A 26,613-nucleotide genomic window follows, 5' to 3' on the forward strand; every position below is an offset into this window, starting at 1 on the left:
TAACACCCCAATAAATTAACAGAGAGAAGCATTTTTAAAATTCTTAAAAGAAAGGGGGACAAATTGTCCCCGAGGATTCTACTAGTCCGGTAGCATAAAAGCATGAAAACTAGTAGAATTAAAAATGTGTTCTCTCAATCGGTTTATGACTTTCGAACAGTGGTATACTACTGTTGCCTTTATTTATCACCACCAGACCAGAATCTCTGCTGATGGACAATCTGTCCCCGAGGATTCTACCAGTCCGGTAGCCTAACAGCATGAAAACGAAAGAATTAAAAATGCTTTCTCTCAATCGATTTACGACATTCAAAAAGCGGTATACTACTGTTGCTTTTATTTAATTTCAGAATGACTCGCCTTAGCAAAATAACGTATCAAAATGATACATACATGTTGTTTAAACATATTTTTTGTTCAAAATGACAAATGGATCAGACACAAGTTTTACAACTTAATAAAACTTGTGCCTGATCCATTTGTCATTTTATAATGTTATTGTATAACTGTAAAAGGACCAAAATAAAAGAAGTTATAAAACGGTTCTACGCAATAACCACTCTGACAGAGCGAGCAATAACTTAATGTTACCTTAAAGATTTCTTCGGTGTGTGTTGGTACTTAAAATGCATCTCATTATCTTACTATACAAAGGTTAAATTTTCAATTTTCATCGTGTTTTTATAGAAATAGAAGTAACATTTACATTGTCAGACGTTCAGAATATATTCTTGTAGCGAATATTATTCTTCATTATTTCGGGAGTTTGACATTTTTTCGATATCTACAGTATGAAGCAAAATGACAGATACTCTATATGTTGCTTCATTATTCGAGACTTTGCATACTTGTGTCAAAAATACGAAGTCGTTTACTGTAATAAAATACTTCATTTAATAAAAAAATGTACATATAACATTATTGTAAAACGAAAAAAATTAGGTAACAGCATTCATTAAATCGGACTCTGACGAATCGTTTCGAAGAAGTGGCGTCCCAGAATGTGCGGAGATATTTGAATTGAGACGTTCAAAGCTATTTATATTGTAAGTGTCATTAGAAATCAAAACAATGCTTTCATTCTCATCTATTTGTGTTAAATACATTTCATTCGGTGATTGGTTAAAACATACTGGATTGTCATTATCAACACTATTTGCATCTTGGTTATTTCCGGGTTTCCTAAGTGTTTCATAGTCATTTGAGGGAAACTTGGAAATGTTATCGCTGCATATTTCCGCTGTTGAATCACATTCATTTCCTTCTGGTTTCATTAGCACTAAATCTTCATCTGTGTTGCAGTATTTTCGATACGACTTTGAAAGAATTCCTGTATTCTCATTTTCGCTTTTGCAACTGTCAATGTCTTCATATATATGTTCTGCTAAACGTTTGCAGATACAGCGAGAATCGGATGAATGTTTGTGAATGGAATGTTCATTGTCTGAGCAGTTCTCTGCTACAAAAATCTGCAATAAAAATAATCAGAACCAGGTGAAAAATGTGTCATAAAAAGTCATAAATCATTGGCATATGAAAGGCATTTTTGCCAGTCAACTCGTATAAAAAATAAAAACAAAAAAGATATTTCTCCTACGAACCTATAGACCTTGAACATAAATAATACTTAACGATATCAACTTCAAAGAATTGTATGATGTAATATCCATTGTATTGAAACGGGACAACTCTTTTGTCATTTATTAGAAAACACATGCTATAAAATAAATAATGACTTTTAAGATACTACAAAGCTGTGCGGCATGCTATACTTATACCCGCTGTTTAATTATATCATCTTGGAAGTATTATACATCATCTGAATATTCATGAACTACTTTTTTTTTTTTTTTTTTTTTTTAAAGTTGATGTATTTTTTTCTTCTTATTATATATAACAAGATGAGGTTAAAATACCCGTAAAAAATCATAGCAATATTTTAACTATGGTAAGCCAAAACAACACGTTTATCCAGCCTATACTTTTCATTATAAGTCAGATTCCACGAGACTATCTGAACTACGAACGATGAAACGGTTTTAAGCCAATAATTTTGGAATAAATGTATAGATAAACTTATTAATAGTTTCAGCCAACACCAGATTGCAGAAGGAAATACGGCATCTTCAAAACCGCGATCTACCTGCCCCATTGGCACTAGTCGTTTTCCCGATGAATTCATTTTCCCTTTATAAAAAATCTGCGAATTAATGTCCAAATTTACACTACCTTGAACCATCTAGCAACATATAGTGACGATAACTCATCATCCTGGCTTTTTGTTGTAAATTTGTATTCACTTCCATTTCCATCTTCGGATATAATTGTACTTATGTGTTCTATGACATATTTATCACGTGATAACTGGAACCAACCACACTCACGCCTGTAAAAAAACGAACATTATCAATTATCTGTATTAACAAATTTTATTTATGCATAAAATGGAAAAGTATACAAAAAAATCAGAAACTTCGAAAGATATATTCCTCCATTATAAGCATATAAATTTAGATCCTTATGAACCATGTATCGCTCACCTTAGCTCATGACCATTCTTCGGTTAATAAAATACGAATACACCTCGAAGCAGAGAAGAACTTTGCAATTCTTGGCTTGTATGTAAAGGCACCTGTCCCTGTTTATTTTTTTTACCCTATATACTTAAATGTGACACAAGGAACTTAACCCGTATTTGAATTATAAAAAAAGAAGATGTTGTATGATTGCCAATGAGACAACTCTCCACAAGAGACCAAAATGACACAGAAATTAACAACTATAGGTCACCGTACGGCCTTCAACACTGTACAAAGCCCATATCGCATAGTCAGCTATAAAAGGCCCCCCGAAATGACAATGTAAAACAATTCAAACGAGAAAACTAACGGCCTTATTTATAAACAAGAGGCTGTCACAACGACAGCAAACCAGATTTATTAACATTTATTTGTGTCCTGCCAATATCACAAGAACCATAACTGATGAACGGTGAAAGTGAAAATTGTAAATTTCAAAATTGACCTCAATTTTGTCATCAGTATCAACATATTAAAATTTGAAATGCTTAGGTTGAATGGTTCATGAGTAAATGCAACAACATGAATGGAAACGCCATTGTTCGATCTTTCAAGAACCATAACTCCTGAACGGTAAAGGTCAAAATCGACATTATTTAACTTGACCTCCATTTTGTCATCAGTAACAACATCTTAAAATTTGAAAAGCTTCAGTTGAACAGTTCATGCGTAAATGCACTGACACGACTGGAATAGTCATTTTTCAATCTTTCGAGAACCATAACTCCTGAACGGTAAAAGTCAAAATCGTCATTATTGAACTTGACCTCCATTTTGTCATCAGTAACAACATATTAAAATTTGGGAAGCTTTGGTTGAACAGTTCATGGGTAAATGCACGGACACGAATGGAAATGCCATTTTTCAATCTTCCAAGAACCATAACTCCTGAACGGTAAAAGTCAAAATAGTCATCATTGAACTTGACCTTCATTTTGTTGTCAGTAACAACATATTAAAATTTTAAAAGCTTTGGTTGAAGGGTTCATGAGTAAATGCACAGACAACATTTGATTGCCGCGCGCCCGACAGCCCACCGTACATCCCCAAATCAATAACCGACATTTTTGTCACAAAAATCCGGTTAAAAAGAAGATGTGGTATAATTGCCAATGAGACAACTCTCCACTTATTCATAACGTTTTTATGTGTCCTTGGACCTATTTAAACGAGTTTTATTACCACTTGGATGTTTAATTTAAGACTGTTGATGATAGGATGTTAGTGATACAGACATTTCAGAAATTGAAAGAAAGTTGAGATAAGAGATATAGCTTTCCTTTGTCACATATGATAAAAGGGGTAAAGAGACGCGAAAGATACCAGAGTATTCAAAGTAGAAAAAACGAAAACGCCGTTGCAAACAACAAAACAAAAGCACCGAAAAGACAAACAAGTCTTCAAATTAAAACACAACATTAGGCAGAGCATAACAGTCCCAGAAGTGATGTCATGTGAACCGGAAGGGTAAGAAAGTCTGGTCCACACGTGACACTTGTCGTTTCACCCCATAACACGTTATCTTTTTTTAGGTTGAAACAGCTTGTGTTGGTCTTTGGGCTCTTTTTATGCACATAAAACTGATTGATACAAGAAAAACCCAATGACAAACCGACTTATATCTTAACAAACATTTCTTTTTGAATTTGAATTCCTACAGCAGCTAGATTTCACCTAATTGCGTGCCAATTGTTTATTTTAAGTACATGTACTATGATTAACTGATCTCAAAACGCATTTTGTCTCTTTACTCAAAAGAAGTAAAATCAGAGCAAATAATGTAGCTGTAAATGTTGAAAATGTGCTCGTGTTGCTGGGTGTTTAGTTACTGAAGTAATGGTTTATTATTTATAAAAAAGAATTTGATTGCCGCCCGCCCGACAGCCCACCGTACATCCCCAAATCAATAACCGACATTTTTGTCACAAAAATCCGGTTAAAAAGAAGGTGTGGTATGATTGCCAATGAGACAACTTTTCACAAAAGACCAAATGACACAGAAATTAACAACTATAGAGATCACCGTACAGCCTTCAACAATGAGCAAAAGGCCAATGCCGCATAGTCAGCTATAAAAGTCTTGCATTGCTAAATGTCTATTGATTTATAGTATTAGCTTACTTACGACATTCTAATATGGTATATGATAAAAAAAAATACATGTACAGTCGACTCTCGTTATGTCGAAGTCATCCGGACCAGAGAAATATTTCGAGTTACACGTAGTTCGACTCAAACGAACACCGGAAGTTCGACAATCTAAGGGACACAACTCTTGCTCGAGTTCGAGACAACGAGAGTTAACTGTATATGACTTTACATGTAACGAAGTATAAAACTATATATATAATTAGATTGCGGCGTTACTTTCATAATAAATGAATGTTCTGCCAAATGATATCGCTTACCTTGCAAACCCAGCGAGTGTTATAACAACCATGACTAGAAGAACAGAAAGACAAATTCCTACAGTAGTAGAGATACAGTCCTGACCACACGTGTCAAAAATCCAAGCACCACTCACGTGACCCGATGTCGGAAATAGTTTTGGCACTTTAATATCACATCTTTTAGCTATATTTAGAATTATTGACATCCCTTTTTCTGGTCCCAATTTGGTCAATAAATCGTTAGAGAATAAATCGTCCTTAAATTCGTCTGGTGGGCAGGGTATATGTTCCCAGATTGTTAATGGATCTATTGGAAGTTCTGGTAACTCACAAACATCACAAAATTCTGAAGTCATCTTTCACATAATGATGTCATCTGAAACAAACAAAAATCAGTCAAGTTTAAAATGCTTTTATTGCTTTTACTTTTAGAATTAATTTTCAGAGGGATTGTATAATTTAAATCTAAAGTGCACATATACTTAAATGGTACATGGTGTATAACATTGAAGCAGAATCCGGGAGCAGAATAGACAACCGGGTGCTGGATTTTCTTCGCTGTGTTGAAGACCCATAAGTTGCCTTTGGCTGTTTTCTGCTCTTAGGTCGGATTGTTATCTCTTTAACATATTCCCAATTTTTCAATCTCAATTTTATCGTAATAACTATATCCAAATGTTAAAATGTATAATACATGTATGTTTCTAAATGTTCTATAATTTATTTGAATATGGCTTGATATGAGAAAAGAGCACACATTCAGTCCACCAGCCTGTAACAGTAAAGTTCCTGAATTGTACCTTCAACATTTGTAAGTATACCTTAACCCTTTACTGTATGGAATGTGAACGTTACAACATATTTAAGAGCTGGGATTTATATAAACAACCATTTCATCAAATTTAGAATTAAATTAATCACTAATGGACAAATTTGTCTAAAGCCTTTAGCAAGTTCTTTTGTTTCATTATTTTATAACAAAATGAAATCTGTCTCACATATAGTAGGAAGAAAAGATACATTTCTAATAAGCCATCTTTAATTAAATTCGTTTATTTTAACCCAGAGCTAGTTATGTTGTTATTGTATTATTTGTATTTGAAGGATTAAGCAGTCTGGCTATATTTGTATCAAGTTCTGTTCAGATAGACTAGACAATATCCATCGCTTATTTGTTTTTCCGCCGTGGACATGATGGTACGAGCCCTACAGTTAATTAATATTTTAAAAAAGACTATAATAGATAATGGGCATTGAACTATGTTTTATACATACAAACATCAATGATATGAACGGAAAAAACCATGCACTTCTTAGTTATAGGGATATTTTTCTTCCCGGTGATTTGCATGGAGAGGATTATATTTGTAACGGTTTAGTCATACTAAATGACTTGAATACGCGTCTTTAGACAAATTAATTCGTCCTTGATATGCATGAAATATTTGCCACTGGCAAATATATCAAATTCATCAAGGAGTTATAAATATCTTCAACTATTTAAATACATGAAACCCAGTTAAATGTTAGAATATATTTCAAGACCAGCCAATTTAGTCTCCCTTTTTATCATTATAAATGTGTTTGGTGATCCAATATGCATTTATTACGAATACCAGAATTATCGACAAGCAATCGATTGAGTTATGTCAACTATTTTTATTTGAAGAGTATAATCCATAGTCTAACAATAATACAACATTGTTCTGAAGTGAACATCTGTATACTTGGCCATGATTACATATTGTGCGACATAATATAAAATTAATAAGGATCAGAAATGTAAGATGAAATCGACTTATCCTTACCTAATGAACTAATAATGCAACATTTGTTACATGTGAGATATCAAATATCAAATTCTTAATTATTTTTATGCAAAAAATCTAATAAGAGTACATTGTAAATGTCATATCAGTGTTTCATATCTATGTCTGCAAGATTATATATAATTGCAAATAAAAACTAATTTAGTAAAATTGAAGCATATTTTAAATCAACGAGGTTGAAAAACTGATTCAACATGACACTTTTTTTCTGATCGTTTTTTTTGTAATGTACAAAGATCTTATACTGATACTTGACCTGGAACATAACATGCCCAGTATTATATGAGATGTTTGACCTGGAACATAACATGCCCAGTATTATATGAGATGTTTGACCTGGAACATAGCATGCCCAGTATTATATGAGATGTTTGACAAGACTTGGGATAGCTGAACTGGATTAAAGGGGTACATTGTATATATTGAAGCTATTCCAGACCTTTGGCTACTAACTACTGTTCTTATTTCTAAATTCTACACACACAAAAAACAAATAGCAGATCATATACTTACTGTTATCGAACTTAAGTGAAATTCTCTTAATGATTTCAGTGCACATGACACGTTTTATGGAAAGCCTCCATATGATATAACAAATATTATAAGTTTTTGAAGTACTTAAAAAATGTATTTGCATCTTTAATAAGCGTTACGTAGACATTTATGTTTGCTTATAACTCACAAATTTACGGAGAAAGGTGTAAAATAATGACCATACATTAGATACTTTTGACAGGAACAAAAATTGTTGGCGTCCATGAGGAAATGATATAGTGTTGGAGACTAGCGTGCAGTGAAGAAAAGATTATTTATGAAGGTGTGAACATTTTGATGATCAACGGGTTTCAATTACTCATGGGAGTTTAGGCTTCCTCTTTTTGATATCATATTTTGTACTTTTGGCGCAAAGTTATTGATATTTCTTTGCATATCTATGTGACATTAACATCGTATCTCAAGACAATACACCGTAAGGAAAACAGTACAAGTATGCATTTGATACTCGATTTGATATATAATTTATGATATACATAGACATGATAGAAGTGTTATAATTTTCAGCAAAAAGTCTACTAATACATGTTGGCAATTAAACCAGAAAAAAAACAAGACAGTACAGTGATTCATATTACCATACAAAAGCAGTGAAACGTCGTCCTCGTTCTGGCTGGACTTACATGTGTATACGTAATTATAATATACCGTCTGCAGTCAAACAACGTAAGACCCTCTTAAGCATGAGGTACTGCCATAAGGTAAAAGTCTAGTTTTATCGATGTAAGACTGTCAGTGTAAAAATATTAACGAGTTTTACATTGTTGTTGAACAGATTAGTTGTAACAATAGTGTAAGGAAGTAAGGAGTGTAAATATCATAGCCAGCTATAGTATACCCCCGAAATGACAAATATAAAACAATTCAAACAAGTCAACTATATATATAACGGCCTAATTTATGTACAAAATAATGAACGAAAAACACAGATAATACACAGAAAAAAAACGACAACCACTGAAAAACCGGCTCTTGACTTGGGACGGAAACATACAGAATGAGGCGGGGTTTAACTTTTTTTTTAATCAATCAAAAAAAAGTGTTTCTCTGAACCCAGTTCAATTTCTAAACATAAATATGACAGTCATTGCGGTTTGTATAAATTTTGAAACTTGACAGATGAAATGTCCTAAAACGAGTCTGAATCTTTTTTTCTTCTAATCCGAGCAGCTTTAGGGTACATTATATGTACAAGTATATCATTCAAAAAATTAAAGAGATTTAATAAGCACATCATAAAGTACATGTACATTTTGATGCAGGCTCTGCGGTACGGGTTTTGCTCATTGTTGAATGCCGTACGGTGACATATAGTTGTTAACTTCTATGTCATTTGGTCTCTTTAGGGGATTGACTCACTGGCAATCATACCACATCTTCTCTTTTTTTTTAATTGACTCAAATTAAGTCAAAATATTTGTTGAAAAGCGTTATTCTTTTTGGTTTATTTTGTAAATTCTTGTTACTTATTTATATTACCATATGGTAAAATTGTATATACAAGTTTGATATCTTCAATTTGCAAACAGGAGTCCTTTATTATAATCTTATTTTGCTCACCATACCATAAACTGATAAAAGTGCCTCCATTTTCCACTCGAGATCATTTCATACTGGTACTATTAATTCTGATATAAATGCGTGCATTTATAATTTGATTTCATCTGATTTTAACATCATCATATTAGCATGTTATTTTGTTGGAGGAATAGTGTTAAAAGGGGAATAACTCAAAATTTTATTTCGTCTGAGCTTAAGATTTGTCGCCACAGAAATAAAGTATAGCTTGTCACAGTTTTCTTAATACAATTTAGCTTTAGATAAATGTATTTAACAATTATGTACAATCTTTTGATTGGTTAATTGCTCGTTGTTTGTTTAAGATACAGTGGAAAAATTTACATTCAAATGTAGAATTTGATGATAAAAACAACACTAAATTCGATAATAAAGTTTCGCAAAATGGGTCGACGGAATGAATAACGGGAATTTTGATTGCCACTTGAAAATGACTGTATATGATGGATAGTGGTAGGAAATTTGCTTTACAACAGGCCACATATGTACCCTCAAAGTTGTTGCAAGGGTTTTAAATGTTGCTGACAGTGTAGCACAAACCCTATACGAGGTTCGATTTATGACCCCATTCTGACTGGCCGTTTTTGTGTATTTATACATCCTACACAGCCAAACTGATTTGACAAACATTCTAATTCTATATAAGAGAATAATTACCATATTTGTTTACCTCCAGTCAACCCTTTTGTGTACGTAATATTTTAAAAATGTTTTACTACAACAAATTTGTGTAATCAATCAACAATGTCCCTAACCTACATATGTACATGCAGTTATTAGGAAGTCCTTTTAAGCTCAGTATGAAATTATTCCGTATCACATATAGTCATCACATTAATTTCTCATTGGAAACCATTAACAATTAAAATATTTGCACTTAATGATTACTACAACTTTGTCAGAAAACGGAGGTTGGAATTCTTCGTCGTGGAAGTGATGACCTATATATAAAGTATCTGAATATATTTTTCTGCCTTCATCCGTTTTGTGTATTTTTTTTTTCAAGTCTTCGATGTTCTTGGCCTTTTTATGTCTTCATTACATGGGGTCATGTCAGTCCTTTATATGAGACGTGAGGCATGCGAGAGATAAACACTAGAAGTTTTTTTCATTTATATGTATAAATGTGTTATTCAACATTCATGATATATGAAAACAACACGTTAAATAATTTTATGCGTCCGAAGTGCTTTTTCTGGATTTACCTTCATCAGGAACGTTCAAAGCCGAATATTTGAATTGAATGCCGAAAATGTATGAGAACCGAATTAATAAAGATCTATATAACAAAATAAAACACGTAAAAAAAAGCCAAATCCATATAAGGTCAACTTTGCCTGAGGGATTTATATGTTGACTTATATCATAGCTACAATTTTAAACACTTTCATACAAAATAAACACTTTCAAAATATCCTAATTTAATTTCTCATCACAGCATTATAATATTATAAATATAGCTTATAATTTTCATTTTGTCCTATATATTTTGATTAAAACACGCGATCTCATATCAATTACATGTTAAACATTATTTTGTAATATGTATATAAAAGTCTATAATTCAAACTTACCTTTACAAACATATGTAAAATGGAATAATACTTGTGTGGCAAATTTTGTTTAGTAACCACTTTTCTGAAAAAGTAATTATTTCCAGATAAATCAACAACTACTTGTTAAAATGCTAGGTTAAAACACAGCGGTAATACTCATAAATGTGCTATTTGAGCTACCTTGTGAAAAGTGACTTAAGTTTTTATTTTCAACAAAAGAACCTGAATGTTTTAGTGACATGCGATACGTAAAAGCTCGTGACGGATAATGATACATGTCTACAAGACTAAATGTAGTAAAGGCCTCAATTTCGAAATTTTAACAGTAAATGTATCTTTAAGAAGGATTTTATCCAGACAAAGAAGACCCACATTCGCAGTAATAATGCTTGCAAATCCGATTTAGTATCATTCGGTTGGATTTAATAAGCATGATATTACTGCAATAGATATAAAGTCTGCAATAAAACCACAATCACTGTATATCAGTATCATATAATAGATATCTTTTCTAAGGCTATAGTTACAGAGATATAACATATGAAGTATTTAGAATATTGACGGTTTTGTGCGTTCAAAGCGCTTTTTTTTATTTTCTTTCATCGGGAATGATCAAACCTTAACATTTGAAAGCCAGAAATTTATGAATACCCATTACGTAGAAATGTAAGGACCTATATGACTAAACGGTATCTAAATGGAAAAGAAAAATCTAACTTTATATGAGTTACCTCCCAACTACATACAAAACATTCATATGCATCGATATCACTTTTTGAACACTATAGACAGTTGACAGTTTTTCAATTTGCATATAACTTTCATGTATTAGAAAACAATTGTATTCATAAATAGTTTAAAATCGGAGCTTACCAGAAGCGTGAGAGAATTAACAATTTTCATAGATATAAAAAATTAAAGCAAATTTGCATCTAAATTATACATAATATAGAAGTATACCATATCTAATAGGAGGGGAAATTGGTACATTAACATTCATATGTCTTACTAAATGTACCGGGAAGAAGGGGTTTGACAAATATGTACATATCTACTTGAGATATTATACCATTAGTTTTAGTAATTGACATGAACTTAAATAATACACTCATCCTCAATCACGGAGAAAGATATTTAAGGATATATTAAGAGATACAGTCAGTGACATTTCTCGTTACGTCCGCCCTGTTTTCTGGGTAACCTTTAATATGAACACGAATAATTTAGTAACGTCTTCCTCTTTCAACTACTTGCAAATCATCAAAGTTTAATCAGAAAAAAAAATTAAATATAGAGTTTTGGTTCAATTAGATACATCTTTTCACTCCTAGCAAACGTCTACTCATAGGATTGCAACGCGTATATGAAAGGTCTTCACTTCTACTGGTCAGTTAGTGCCCCATATTATTGCGTTTACGTATCTTATACAAAACCAAAGGACACCAATTTAGTTGTTTGGTTGATTTGGTAGGAACATCAATACCCTTAGATAAATATAACCACAAAGCCAGCTGTCGCTGTTTCCCACATAATAAATATCAAATGGTCACCATTTGTAATAATGAGGTACTTATATAGAGAAAATAACTGTCATTTAATCACGGTGTTTTTAACTGTGACAAGAAAATAACGGTAGATACTGGATGATAATGGACATAAAATTGTTGCTTGGTCATTGATAACTAAGAGCGATGAATAAATAAATAAGGGGTGACCTAGCTGACCTTCCCAGGCAGGCTTTTTTTACTACAGGAGATCCACCTAATAGAATATTTTGAGTCTTAGGTATGGCTGTACTATTTCCCTCCCCGTCAAAAATTGCTGGTGTCTTTCTTCGTCCCCTGCCACATTGTAGCAGCTGAAAAGCTTTCATCAGAACACAAATAAAACTCTTGAAAATATTTAAGAAAATTTCTATATTGATGTTAAAGGCACAGGCATGGATCCCCCTTTTTTGGACCTCACTAAAAAAAATTGTTTGGTGGTTTTTTTTTATATATTTACAATTTTCTACAATGTATAGACATATATCAAGTCTCAACAATCCATTACTAGTCGATTACAATACCTTTTTTTACTAAGCTTCTTTTTTCACTTGGGGCTAGTATGGATAGTAAAAAAGGTATTGCAATCGACTAGTAATGGATTGTTGAGACTTGATATATGTCTATAGATCTCTATACATTGTAGAAAATTGTAAATGTATAAAAAAACACCAATCAGTTTTTTTTTTAGTGAGGTCCAAAAAAGGGGGATCCATGCCCCCAAATGCCTGTGGTTAAAGGTGTCTACATCATAGATAAATGCCTATTATTACTCATTCAGCTTGCTAACAATTTGTATAGTTGTGCTCATTTTTGAAAAAAATAGGTATATATAACCAACTCGTTGAAACGAAGAAAGATCTATATGTCATTCGATGTATATTTTTTTTTCAAAGCTGCATAGTAAAACTCAATGTTTACACATACCCTGAAGGGGGTCAACAAACAATAGCGGCTCTTCCTTGCAGATAAACCACAGATATACATATGTATGTATGATAGTCATCCTATCAGGCTTGCTGCTCTACTTTGTTTTTGATGTATATCGGCGATAAACTCCCGACTAATTGCATTATCTTTAATCAGCCCACTCACCTTGTAATTCCGTATCTCTTTTCAAATCATTTGTTACACGGTAGTGATCAGATAAAATATTCCCCATGGCTCATGGCATATATCATATGATTTTAATGTTTTCTGTGGCTCTCATCACATGGTATATCAAATTGATGTCTGATTGAATAATTGACCTTTTTCTTCCAATTGATATATAATTTGTGTTCATCAACTACAGTATCTTAATGAGACCTCATGCCTATACAATAGAAACCTTATACCCTATGAGACATGGCATATATACATTTTGAAGTACAATCCTTTGTCAGAAAGTTCCCTCGCCACCGTTCGACAAAGTCGTGACAGTTTATTGCAACAAAAAAAAATATTGCATAAACTCACTCATTTAAACCTTTAACGATTTTTCACCCACAAACACTATAATTGATCACATGCAATGCCCCTTTAAACTTTTAGGCTGTACTTATATATATAATTTAGAAATGATTTTTAACACGATATATTAGATGAAAAGAGTAGATTTCGAAAATGAAATTTTCGGATATTTGAATAGAAGTTATAATTCGCAATGTTCTCACTAATATATCATGATTTTTTTATATCTTAATTGAAGTCGATTACACGTATAATTAAACATAGTCGTTGGATATTTATTATGCTTGCTGCATGAGCCCTTTTTAGTTTGAACGGTCATTAACAATTAATGAATATTTGATTACTTCGTTTACAGAAAGTTCGACTTGGATGTGGAATGAGAATAACAGAATAAAAACTGTAGAAACATGGACAAAACTTAAGTCGGATTCTCTAAAATGTCTTTAAATGTTGTGCCAGGAGATGCCTTCATAAACACCACGTTTGAAAAGCTTTTTTCAACGTCCCGTTCTGATGATGGGTGTTTTTAACGACCTTGACCAGCTAAACATTCTGGTCGGATGATGCTGCGTTTTAAAAGTTATTACATACTGGCTTATTTGATTTTAAGACACCTTATATATATGTTATCATAATTGATATTTTATTTTTATTATTACATAATCAAACAATACGAGAACAAAACACATCCTATAAAAAAGAAGATGTGGTATGAATGCCAATAAGACAACTATCCACAAAAGACCAAAATGACACAGACATTAACACCTATAGGTCACCGTACGGCCTTCAACAATGAGCAAAGCCCATACCGCATAGTCAGCTATAAAAGGCCCCGATAAGACAATGTAAAACAATTCAAACGAGAAAACTAACGGCCTTATTTATGTAAAAAAAAAATGAACGAAAAACAAATATGTAACACATAAACAAACGACAACCACTGAATTACAGGCTCCTGACTTGGTACAGGCACATTCATAAATAATGTGGCGGGGTTAAACATGTTAGCAGGATCCCAACCCTCCCCCTAACCTTGGACAGTGGTATAACAGTACAACATAAGAACGAACTATAAAAATCAGTTGAAAAAACACCACGTTTGAAAAAAAAAAAAAATTTCATTGCCTAAACAAACACTAGGATTTCATCCAAAAAGATTTTTCTGTTGGATCTTTTGAGTTTACCACCCAACAAAATATTGCAGAAACTTATTTTATATTTAGAGAATTTCCTGCTGAAATAATTTAGTTCACACTGTTGTTATAATAAAATCTTCCAAACATGATATGTTTTTAATAAAGGTATATATGGGTTTTCCTTTTGTCTGTAGATCTACTTCTTCCCTGAATTCTTCGTGAAACTAAAAATCACAGCTTTTTGACGTCAAAGTTAGCCCCAGACTTTGTAAAATTAACGAACTAATCGCCTACGTGATAATTATTGACCCAAGCTTGATAAGTTTGACCCGTGCTTATCCAGACTTCTTCTGGTCCCTGGTAAAGAGATAAAGAGAATAACATCTGTGACAAGACTTAGAAGCATTTTTTTTTAAAGATTACAAATCATCCTATTTTGGGCAATTATGTCCAATTTCGGTCGAACTATTCTTTAAACAATCACTAAATGAAACCATAAGTGGTTGAGTGTCATATGACTTCTGGACATCGTATACATGGGCTTTGCAAAAACATTGTCCAAGTGATGGGTTGAAACAGGCCCAAACTTTGCAAAAAATCATTTTCCAAACAGCTAAAATCAACCCATGTTGTTAGAACAAAATAGCCATCTGGACGGTATAGAGATACATAAAATGCTATATACCATGAACAAAGTGAATGAAATATCATACATTTTACTTTCGAGCTATAAACATATAGTATTAAAAATTTGATCTGTTTTACATTAACTATACATAATAAGACTTAAACTTTCGAATAACAGTACATCACTGTATGTGCAAAGTGTATTATAATGATGTATTGAATTAATTAATGCAACGTGAGAACGATTTGTTTTTGATGTTATATTTATTAAGTGGATGATAACAAAAACAACGTGTAAGGGAAATATATTATATGCAATATTTGAAATAATTAAACGACTGTAAACATCATTTCATGTTGTGGTTTAATCGAAGTGTCTTATACTTAAAGACCTGAGTGACTTTGAATTTAGATTTACAATACGCCCTTCCATTTACAATACCGCTTTGTACTTGGATATTCAGAGCAAGCGGTGTTTTCGATTTATAAGAGAGAGAAAAAAATGGACAGCGACCCATCACATTTATTAACAGAAACCTGAAAGCAAATTGCTTGACTCGAAAGATCTGAACTCATTGTGACGAAAGCCGAAACAGTGCTGCCTACATGGATTTGTCTATTTTTGTTTTAGGTCTTTTACGTTCACACGGCTCTTCAAATATTTCGGCTCGTATGCATCCTTGGCTTTCAAATCATCGGCCTTGAGCGTTCCTCGTGAAGGTTAATCCAGAAAAAGCGCTTTGGACGCATGTAATTTTTATAGCTTTGGTGTCTTTTTTTACTGTATAGTTTAAAACAAAAGCAGATAAGAGGGAACCGCCGCATGGAGTTACTTTTACTTAGAGATGTACGTGAACTGCCGTGGTACGCTTCTTATGGGAACAATCGTTATTCTAATGACTATAGTCCGAGATATAATAATTCTAAGCAGATTAGACAAACGTGTCTGTTGACTATTTCAAACAAGTATACAATGTATCTGGTTCCACCAACACACCTGCTGGTCACAATGACCAAAATGACAAAATGCATTCCGTACAGACTGTGTTAATATTGCATTTGACAGTAAAATATATCTATATCAATTCTATAGCACTTCATCCGTTTTGAAAACCTATCTACATGTATGATCTGTTGTATACATTGCTTATTTTCCTGTCGTTCTTCAGGAGTAATTTTCATATAACTACTTGAAACCACTTCACTTTTACTACATTGAAATATAACTATACCATGCATTATTCCTATTAATAATCATAGTAAAGTGGTGTTATTATTTATTTAACATTTGCCATAGACCTTGTAACTAATGCAACTTTCACATCTGTCATAGTAACTAATTTCAGCTACGCTTACATTCAATAACTTTCTCTTTATTGAAGAGTCTTTCTTGGTTATTTATGTAAGAAGAGCAAATGAAATTTTGTGATAACTTCGCCTATTGATCAAAGATGTGCTGTTCTTATTGGATCATGTTTTCATTTTGTAAATATTGCCGTGTACACAACAACCCCTATCCCCCGCTCTTAATCACCTTCAAGTGCACTTTGTCAATGCGATGTCTTGTGAGAGTTATTATATCTATAAACTTAATGGGTGTCGATTCGGAAATTGATTTTTGATATAACAATATTTGCACAATTTATGTAGTCAATATAAGTCTGTCTGTACGAAATCGTAGAATCATTCTATCTAATTGGAAAGAATTCCCGAGTCCTATTTTGTCATTTGCAACAGTTTATACCAGCAATTGTTATGATAAATATAAACACAAACATACACCGAAGCTTCAGATGATATTACGTAAAATATTTTGAAGAACATTCCTTCCATTGATGTTTTTTGTTTTACTAGGAGATTTACTATTTCTTTTACTAGTTGTTGTTGTCAAATTTAATTCCATCACCTCGGACGATTGTACTAAAATTATTAATTGACGAAACTGTGTTAAACATATGTCGAGAAAATAAGACTATAAAAGAATTATAACCCATCAATGTATATTTTGTTGACTGGTATTCAAATAATACTGGTGTTTTGTAGTTGAATGTTTATGACACTGTGAGTATGAAAACACCCAACGAATATCATATGGTATGGTTTTTCTCATCATTGAAGGAAAAGGTTGCCCATACTTACTTAAATCCGCTTCATTTGAACTTCGTTGGATATAATGGTCCCATTGGCAATCATACCCCATCTCCTTATATTTTTACACCATACAGTTACCACCATAAGGCCCCAAGAACCATATACAAAACATTTAGAGATTATTCGTGAATACCAAGTGGGTCTCATTGGGGTCAAAGTGTGATGCGGGATTGCCGATTTTTTATAAGCGTGACACGTGAAAGTCAAATTATTGCGCCGTGAAAACGGGAAATGAAGTCTAGCGGGACACGGGAAATTACAAAAAAATGAGAATTGCTTACATATATAGTGTAAGCGGGATACGGAAATCTGACAAAACAGTAAGAGGGATCCGGGATCAGAAACCGCCAATGAGACCCCCTACCAAGCATAGCATTAATCCAGTATATAAAAGTGCTTACTAAACGTCATGTATCGCATAATATGTAAAAGTCATTCACATCAATTTAAACAACATTTAGGAAATAATTGGGTATGGGAATTCTCCCAGTTATGATGTAAATAAAATATTGGGATCATCTTACCACGCCTTTTCCCTAGATTTTCTGTAGAATTTCTTGGTACAAGTATATCATTTTCATCAAAAAATCTAATGATCGTTATAAACTTAGAAGTATTCCAACTTGGAAAAACTCAAGAAGATTTTTTAGTCTTAGCAATATGCATACTTTATATTAATATTTACAAGGAAGTTTGAAAAAAGAAGCAGACAGAGGGTATGACCGTACTTAAACTAGAACATAATATACTTAAGTGACATACATCCACTTCCTTGGTTACACTTAGGAATAGTAATAAGTTTTAACATTTACTCATCGATACTTTACTGTATTTCTGAACATGTCGTGTAGAAATATGTCAGTCACATTTCAAATGTTCGCATGATAGATGTAAATTGAGGGGGGGGGGGGGGGGGGGGGGGAATTAAACACCAAACGTTACAATGTAGATGTATACGTTCAGTGACAGCTACTTTCGATTATTTCATGCAAAGGGAAAGAAAAAGAAAGGTGATACATAGGGAAATTATATATAAAGTTTGTGTATCTTAAATACAAAAACATCACATACAATATATAAAAGAAGATGTGGTATGATTGCCAATTAGACAACTGTTCACAAGAGACCAAAATGACACAGACATTAACAACTATAGGTCACCGTACGGCCTTCAACAATGAGTAAATGACTGACAAGACAGTGACAAATCAAGTATTCCATGTTGTCACTCTTTTTATTGTAAATAGATAAGATGGTACAATACAGAGACATTTATACTTGTAGTTATAATTGATTAATTTGTTTAACGTTTTAACATTAGTTCGTTAATTTACAATTTAAAGCATGAGTAACACTTTTCTTTTAAACTATCTCTGGGAATAGGACGTACGTACGGAATTATCCATGCTATTGCAAAGATTGGACGAAATCTATACTGTAGTACAACCACTGATTAAGGAGTCCAGGAACTTAAAGAGGACATTATTTAATACAAACCTTTTCAGTTCGTATTTCAGAACTGTATGTGATCTTTTTTTTTAAACATTATATTGCTTAATATTATTTTGATTGCACTTGTGTTTATTATAAGCTATTTCACCGTTTCATTATGTAGTGGATATATATAGTTCTTTCTATAATGTATATTGTACCTTATTTCACGTGCCTTTAGATTTTCCATGCACTGAAAGTCACTAAAGTTCTCATGTCAGAATATTAAGATATAAATTCATAATTGTGATGAGCTTCCTGACGAAGTATATTTCAATTGCATTTCAATTGCTTTGTAAATACTTTTATTACTTTTGTATATAATAGTTCAACCACTTCGTCAAGTATTTGTATTTCCACACGAGTATGACAGTATTGCTCTTGTGTAATAATAGAACACAGGGACAATGTATGTGTTACCCTTTTCTGTCCGTACGTATATACGTCCCAAAATTAGTTTCCTCTAACTTTACTTTGCCTCAACCAAATGTTTAGAAACTTATATACGCAATGGTTATTACCATAACACACATATCAAATTCGAATTTGGGTGGTGTTACTTTTACAGTTCTGTTTATGTTTATCGTTTAACATTATATCGTTATTGCGTTAGTATATAAAAATTCAAGGACATTTTTTACATCGTGCTATTTTACAAGGAACAGTCCACAGGAAGCCAAAATCACCCTACACAGACAAATTATTCAAGCCACTATATTTTCTTATATACATCTACACACCCAATGATTGCATGGCGAAAAACGGTGAATATCATCAATGTCCAAGTATAGGTATATTGACCTCGACAGTGATTGAACCCACGTCATCTTGCATTCGAGACGAATACTCTATACGACGAGCATCGAGGCGGTTTTAAACATACATTGTTATGTATTTTACAAGATGAAAATGTCTCAACTAAAGTACTTTTAAGTTATTAAAATAAGAAACGGCAGAAGAATCTTCTTTTGGAATCAATTCACTAACAAACAATTTTATATTCGTTTGATATACCACAGCACTGATTTTAATATATTTTGGCATTTAATCTTAATTGTCAGATAAAACACTGTAACAAAAAAGTGAGTCTCAAGTTTAATTCTTCTATAGGAAGTTGATACTTCTTTTTAGTTGTTCGCGTGCCAATGTTTCATTTATCTAAATAGCATGTTTTCTTTCTAAACTGCTTCTCCATTTATTATTATAACCTATATATATATATACGGTATTCCGGGCGTTTTTTAAGAAGAATTTATTGGGCATATCATTTGCAAGCTTGCATCTTTACATAAAATTGAGAATGGATGAGAAATACATACCTTGTCTCGACATTAAATAAAAAGAATTTTGATTGTAAGATCAATGTTACTGATGACATTGTAAATATACTTTGTAATTTTAAGCTTAAATTTACAACTTGAAAGTGTATGCAAAAATCTTAGATTTATGAAATAATGTTACTTAAAACACATAACATTATGTACTATACAGAGTTTCAGTTTTACGTCCAATAGCTTTCTAGCTTAGTATGTTAGGCCAAAATTAACTGAGCTGTCTCTAAAAAAGCAGTCAAATTTTAAGTTAACATCTAAAGTCAGAGGGGTAAAACTCACAGAGGACAGAACACTGATCTTGGGCAATCTTTCAATATTTCGTTCAAAAGAAAGAACTGTATTTAAGTTTATGTATGGCCAAAGGTATAATGAAATAAACAAAACATTTGATCATTGATTGTTATTTCTGTTACAATTTCTTTGAAACCCCTTATCATCTGCAAATTGTTGCCTACCATACACCAATGATACATTGCTAAAGATACTGAAAGTGCATAGTGACCAGTATTGTTTATATTCCATTTCATCACCGAACGAGAACCATACTGTATATTGATACAAGATTGATGAAGAGGAGGCTAAAAATTGAAAGATATGTAACCTTTAATTCATTTAGCCCGTAATCATTTTCGTTAATGCGAGTAATTAGTGTAAGAAACACATTTTTCGATAGTTTTCCGTCGTTATCAGAATATTTTGAAATAAATCATGTAATAAGCGTATCAATAATATTTTGTAGTTATTTCAAAGGATGGTTAGCAAATTGTTAGAGCCTCGTTAAAATAAGGATGCAACTAGAAGAATAATTAGACAGCGGTGAAACAGACTCATTTTTCCTCTTAGATGTAAACTACAGCAAATGAGAATTAATGAATACTTAGGCGCACACGATTGGACAGAAAGAAGGAAGGATAAAGAAACGGCATGACAAGTTAAAAAAATAATATCCAAGTCTTCTATCGGCACGTTATGATATTCAGGATAAAAGATAAAACATATGGCTAAATGAAAATAAAAACTTCTAATCTATTATACTCTAATATATATTATCAAAAGATTTTTCCAATTATCTGAACTTTCATTTTATCTTTTTTCGTACACCAAGATGTCGGAAATTTACATTGATGATACACGATCTTGAAAGCAGAGTGGATATTAATGTTAATGAAATAAACATGTTATTATTTATTAATTACGTGCGTGATATTAAAAACGCGATAATTGTCACTTTTGATAAATCTTTTAGAGGTATAAAGTATGATTTTCTGTAGATTTTTATATTTGGGGAAACTTAACCCCTGCGATTCGACTCCATCCTATATCGTTTTTTACGAAGATTGTTACTTTCTGCATACACACATATATAATCTATACATTTCAATGTTGAAATAGAGATATGTCCGTTAGAATTTTTTTATGTACGACTCTGAATAATGTTAGACTTCAGCATATACATGTATCCACCTGAAGGAATGTTTTGTTAATAAAACTTTTAATTATTGAATAACACTGTTTTGTGTTATATTAATATATTGTTTATGTTAATCTTTATAACTAAAACTTAAAATGTTCTCTGTTGAAATCCGATTTAACAACATCTTAGAAATAAGGATTCTTTTTTATACAGTCGGTTGTAAAAATAAAGCAGGTTCTATACTTAATTATACAGGTAAACCGAATTCAGTAATTAGTCAAATCTTGCTGTTCGAGGAGAATTGAGAGAAGAGAAAGATTATCTCACTTGAAAAGACTATGATGTTAAAGTGTCAAAAAACACAAATTTCTAAGAAAAAGCACAATGGAATAGTGGGGAGGTGTTGACCGTGGAAGACCTAGCACACCTAGGATATTTTTAATCCGTTTTATTCAAGCGGCAGCTGGGTTTTGGAGAAGCACAGTTTAACAATGAAATCAAATTGTCAATTATTTTCGTACTCCTATGAATCCTCTCAAAATCAACCATTTATTTTATTGTCCCCAAGTCATACAAACAATTGCTCTTGAACAATATTCTAAGTCGAAAAGACTATAACGCGATGAGAACATACAGTGGCGTAGCTTGCCTTCTGTTTATACCGAGGCAGGGGGTCAGCTCCCCCTGACGCTATAGAGGTTTTTACAATTTGAACAAGAAAAAATCGTTAAAAATAGTTGCTGTTCAATGTTATTTCATCATCATAATGTTAATTATATGCCTTACTATCTATGCTCAAAGCTATAAAAATAACAAAATACGTGAAGGTATCACATTAGACAACCAATGAAAAGTTCTCTTGAACAATAGTCGTAGTCGAAATGACTATAACGCGACGAGAACATACGCATGGTATGACAAATAAAGACTATAACGCGACGAGAACATACGCATGGTATGACAAATAAAGACTATAACGCGACGAGAACATACGCATGGTATGACAAATAAAGACTATAACGCGACGAGAACATACGCATGGTATGACAAATAAATTTGATTTAAAATTCTCCATTATTGACTATAGCATTGAAACAAAAACAAAAAATTATAAACAAACAATGTACTACAATTAAGTCAAACCCGCAATACATATTTGGAAAAAAAAAATATTTGGATTCTGGGATATATTCGAAGTTCTTTAAAAAAAAATGATTTAGTTTTATGGCCTTGCATGAGTTTTGTTAAATAAATCAAATATACTTGTTATGTTAAAAAAAACTCCTTCCAAATATCAACATCATCTATAACAAGATATATTCTAACTTCGTACTTTATTTCTTTATTTGGCCTTTTTAACATTTTTTTATTCGAGCGTCACTGATGAGTCTTTTGTAGACGAAACGCGCGTCTGGGGTAAATATATAAAAATTTAATCCTGGTAACTATGATGAGTTTATTTGTACACTTTAAATGCCACTTCAAGGGAGACTTTAAAAAAGAAATTCGTATGTTTTTGGATTTTTCATTTTTACCAATATTTGGTTTACTGTCATGGAATTTGGGTCTTTCAGATTTTACTCTAATTTTTAGGAGCGTGTATGTCTCGGTAATCACTATATATTTGATTGATTTTTGCGTCTGTCCTTAAATTACAAATAAGCTCCAATTCCCAACACTCACTTTATTATCTTTAAATATTTACGAAGCAGTTGGAGATATAAGCATATGGCTTAATTAAATGCTACTGGAATAAACTATACATGTAGACACGAATTGAATTTACAAGATAATATTTTCTTAATCTTATACATATAGCTTACCATATGTAAGGGCGAAGTACATCTTTAACACGGATCCTTAACTATAAATATTCTCAGTATAGTACTGTACTTATAAATTGTGAAAGCCGGAAATTCCTAATTTTAGGTATGGATCTGAATTACAGCCATGTGTGATACTTATACTCTCAATTTTTCGTCACGAATTGCTTAATACGTGACAAATTGAACTTGTGTAGTATAAACAAAACTTATGTAAGCATGAGTTTTTAACATTAAAAGATATAAAAAAATAAATTCTTTTGTATTTGACTTACAAAATAATAATGAACAAGGGATCTATTCAGAAAAAGAAAAAGAGATTTCGTATCTTTATTTGCTGATCTTTCTTAACCTGTTGACAAACAAAACACTAATGGTTTGTCAAGTGCTTGAATCGAAAGTAATATTCTCAGGTGATTAAAGACCCAGTTTGACTTGGATCGGATCGTTTATGGCAAATCAATGACGAAAATATAGAATTTGGTCAATTAGGATTCTCTTAGTATCCTCCCAAGTTTACATAGCGAACTTCCATCAATCTTATATAAGCTTATGTCACAAAGCAACTTCAGTCTTAGGCTGACCACTCTTAACCTTATCGAAAGTCTCATAGGTCGACAAAATAATTCTAGCCGCGTTAGTATGAACTTATTTGTCTGACTTCGTGGTTTATGACAGCCTAGGACATCCTTGTGGTAACAAAAAAATTAGTTTTCACACCAACGGAATGTCTGGTTTTTTTTTTGTACAAAAACAGCAGAAATTTTGTTAAAAAAAATGATTGATTCAGTCATTGTTGGCTGTAGATATCCCTTTTTAAAGAAAAACACATATACCAGTGTGTCCCAAGTCTTATGAACAATATCTTAGCTAAAACTGCATTAACAACGATTCTTGTGTTTCACTTTAAAAGGAAATTTACAATCAAATATTTTGAAATGAGTGCCACCAGATGTGTAAAGCATTTATCCACATCGTCTCACCACAATTCATACAAGTTGGTGAAGTTGAATCATCCCTTTTATTTTTATGTTATCCCGAGTTGTCCCTGGTTGAGCGTTACATATATGGAATATATTTTACATACACGACGATTAATATGTTCCAGTCGTCGTTACCACAATCCTCTTTACCGAGAATGTGACCTACCAAATTAGGCTTATATCAGTTTCGGACTTGTACTGGCGAAATGACGGTGCCACATGTGGAGCGGGATCTACTTAACCTTCTGGGGCACCTGAGATCACTACCGGTTTTATGTTGGGTTCGTGTTGCTCAGTCTTTCGTTGGTTATGATGTGTTTTGTTTAATATTGTTTGACATTTTTTTCATTATTTTGTTTTGTTTTATGCACTGGCTGTGTGTTTTCTATAATTTTAAACAGTCAAGAATGTCGTCTCCAACTTTTTTTTTTAATTTAATTATGTTAGAGTTTATATATGCGCAATAAAACAGCTTTTCTCGATTAAAGATTATATCAAAGGGAGTATATTTGACTTTTATTCTTATAAAAAAAAATCTGACGTTATAATAAGTAAGAAATGGTTGTTTTAAATGCATTTTATATATAAGCTTTATAATTATTTTTGTAATCTCCGCTGCCAAAAGGATTCAAACTTCAGAAGATCAGATTATGTCAAAAGTGTATCAATTTATAGCGGATTATATAAAAAGATGTTATAATATTGCACAATTATTTATGGAAACAGACACTGTTTAGTTAATCTTTAATTTCAAATAACAAAATATTTTCTGTTATATTTCTAAGTTTTCTTTGGCAAAACGTTCATTATAGGAAAACATATGTACTTTTTAAATTTCCTGCCAGCCAAAATAATTTATTCTACTGAGGCTGCATAACCGAACAATTTCACAATTTTGAACAGGTCCTTCAAACTTTTAATGCTTTGGTCATAATGTTTCTCATTTGACCAGAACTAATTATTTATCATTTATACGTCTGGTTGATCAGTTTAATCTACTTTTAATGTAAAACACTTATTTTAATATGATTGAAGTATGCAAATGGCACGTTCTGGTACGATCGTAACATGCCCTTGGCGGCCTAAACTACATGTCGTTTTGTTTCACAGAAGGAAGTAATCATATATATTTTTTTCAAGAAAACTTAAATAAAGATCATGAAATCTAAAATTATTTTGAAGATATCGGAAACATCAATGTATCATAAATATAAACCCTTGATGTGTTCCTCCTTAAAGAAGACCTAGTATGCAATTTATGTACGTAAATTGTAACAGCGTTGCCTGAGAAAAGTTACCAGCCATTCCCATTTCGTGACACAATGTAAAAAGAATACTTGTTGTATACATGCATGTTTTTATTTAGCTTTTAGCTCTTGAATGAAATACTTTTCTATACACTTACTCCAAATTGTTTAATTCCTGTTATATTAGAATCATTAGAATCATTAAAATCAATTAAGTATTAAAATTCTTCTTACCTTACATGTCCGAAATTTAATTTTTGTATTCCAATACACCAATTATATATGTACACTAATTAAATTAAACAATAAAGAAAATGTCAACTTGGAATATGAGCTATCCACTTCAAACGTGAACCGTATATATTATACTTTTGTCAATTTAACTGATGGGTGGGCGCCGTATATAGCATTCCATTTTCCTAATTTCTATACAGTATATAATTAGCAGTTGCATTTATCACAACGTTTAACATAATGTCGATTTTACGATATTCCTTCCTGTACATTAATCGCTACGGGTTATTAGAGACTGGGGTGTCGTGAAATTAGGCGTTAATATGTTAGATTGGTATGGCTAACGGCAAATATAACTGTATCTTGATTTTTCCTGATTGTAGATATTTTTACTGAAATAAGATCTAACTGGCGAACATTGTCAATATATTTTCAGGTGAAATGTTATAATTTTGATTGTTTCGTTTGATAATAAATAACATATGTGAGGTATGGATTTTATCATGTTTTAAAAGAGTTTACCGTGTAGATATCGTATAATTTCAAACAACTTTTGACATTTCTCTGTCGCTGGTTGAAATAACTGTAACTGCTCTGATTAAATTTGTGAAATTGCATCAAAAACAAACTATTTCTGAACTTTTGACATATCCAGATGGAGAAATTTATATATATTTAAATATCACA

General features: G+C 32.1%; 1 protein-coding gene across 5 annotated transcripts; it reads right to left on the bottom strand.

Annotated features, from left to right (window-relative positions):
* Positions 1 to 870: 870 nt before the first annotated feature.
* LOC139517068 (uncharacterized) lies at positions 871 to 26,301 on the bottom strand. 5 transcript variants are annotated; one of them, XM_071307689.1, is made up of 5 exons: positions 25,927 to 26,301; positions 10,506 to 10,569; positions 4,988 to 5,345; positions 2,230 to 2,386; positions 871 to 1,469 (listed from the first exon to the last, which is right to left on the bottom strand). In XM_071307689.1, exons 3-5 carry the CDS (start codon positions 5,323 to 5,325, stop codon positions 939 to 941), a joined length of 1,026 nt encoding a protein of 341 aa, XP_071163790.1. In that variant the 5' UTR covers positions 5,326 to 5,345; positions 10,506 to 10,569; positions 25,927 to 26,301; the 3' UTR covers positions 871 to 938. The 5 variants fall into 5 exon arrangements, with proteins under 5 accessions (XP_071163790.1, XP_071163789.1, XP_071163791.1 ...); XM_071307688.1 differs by lacking the exon at positions 25,927 to 26,301 and adding an exon at positions 23,463 to 23,577; XM_071307690.1 differs by lacking the exon at positions 25,927 to 26,301 and adding an exon at positions 13,127 to 13,189.
* Positions 26,302 to 26,613: the final 312 nt, after the last annotated feature.

Source organism: Mytilus edulis, chromosome 3, assembly GCF_963676685.1.
Source record: "Mytilus edulis chromosome 3, xbMytEdul2.2, whole genome shotgun sequence".
In the NCBI taxonomy this organism is placed as follows: Eukaryota; Metazoa; Mollusca; class Bivalvia; order Mytilida; family Mytilidae; genus Mytilus; species Mytilus edulis.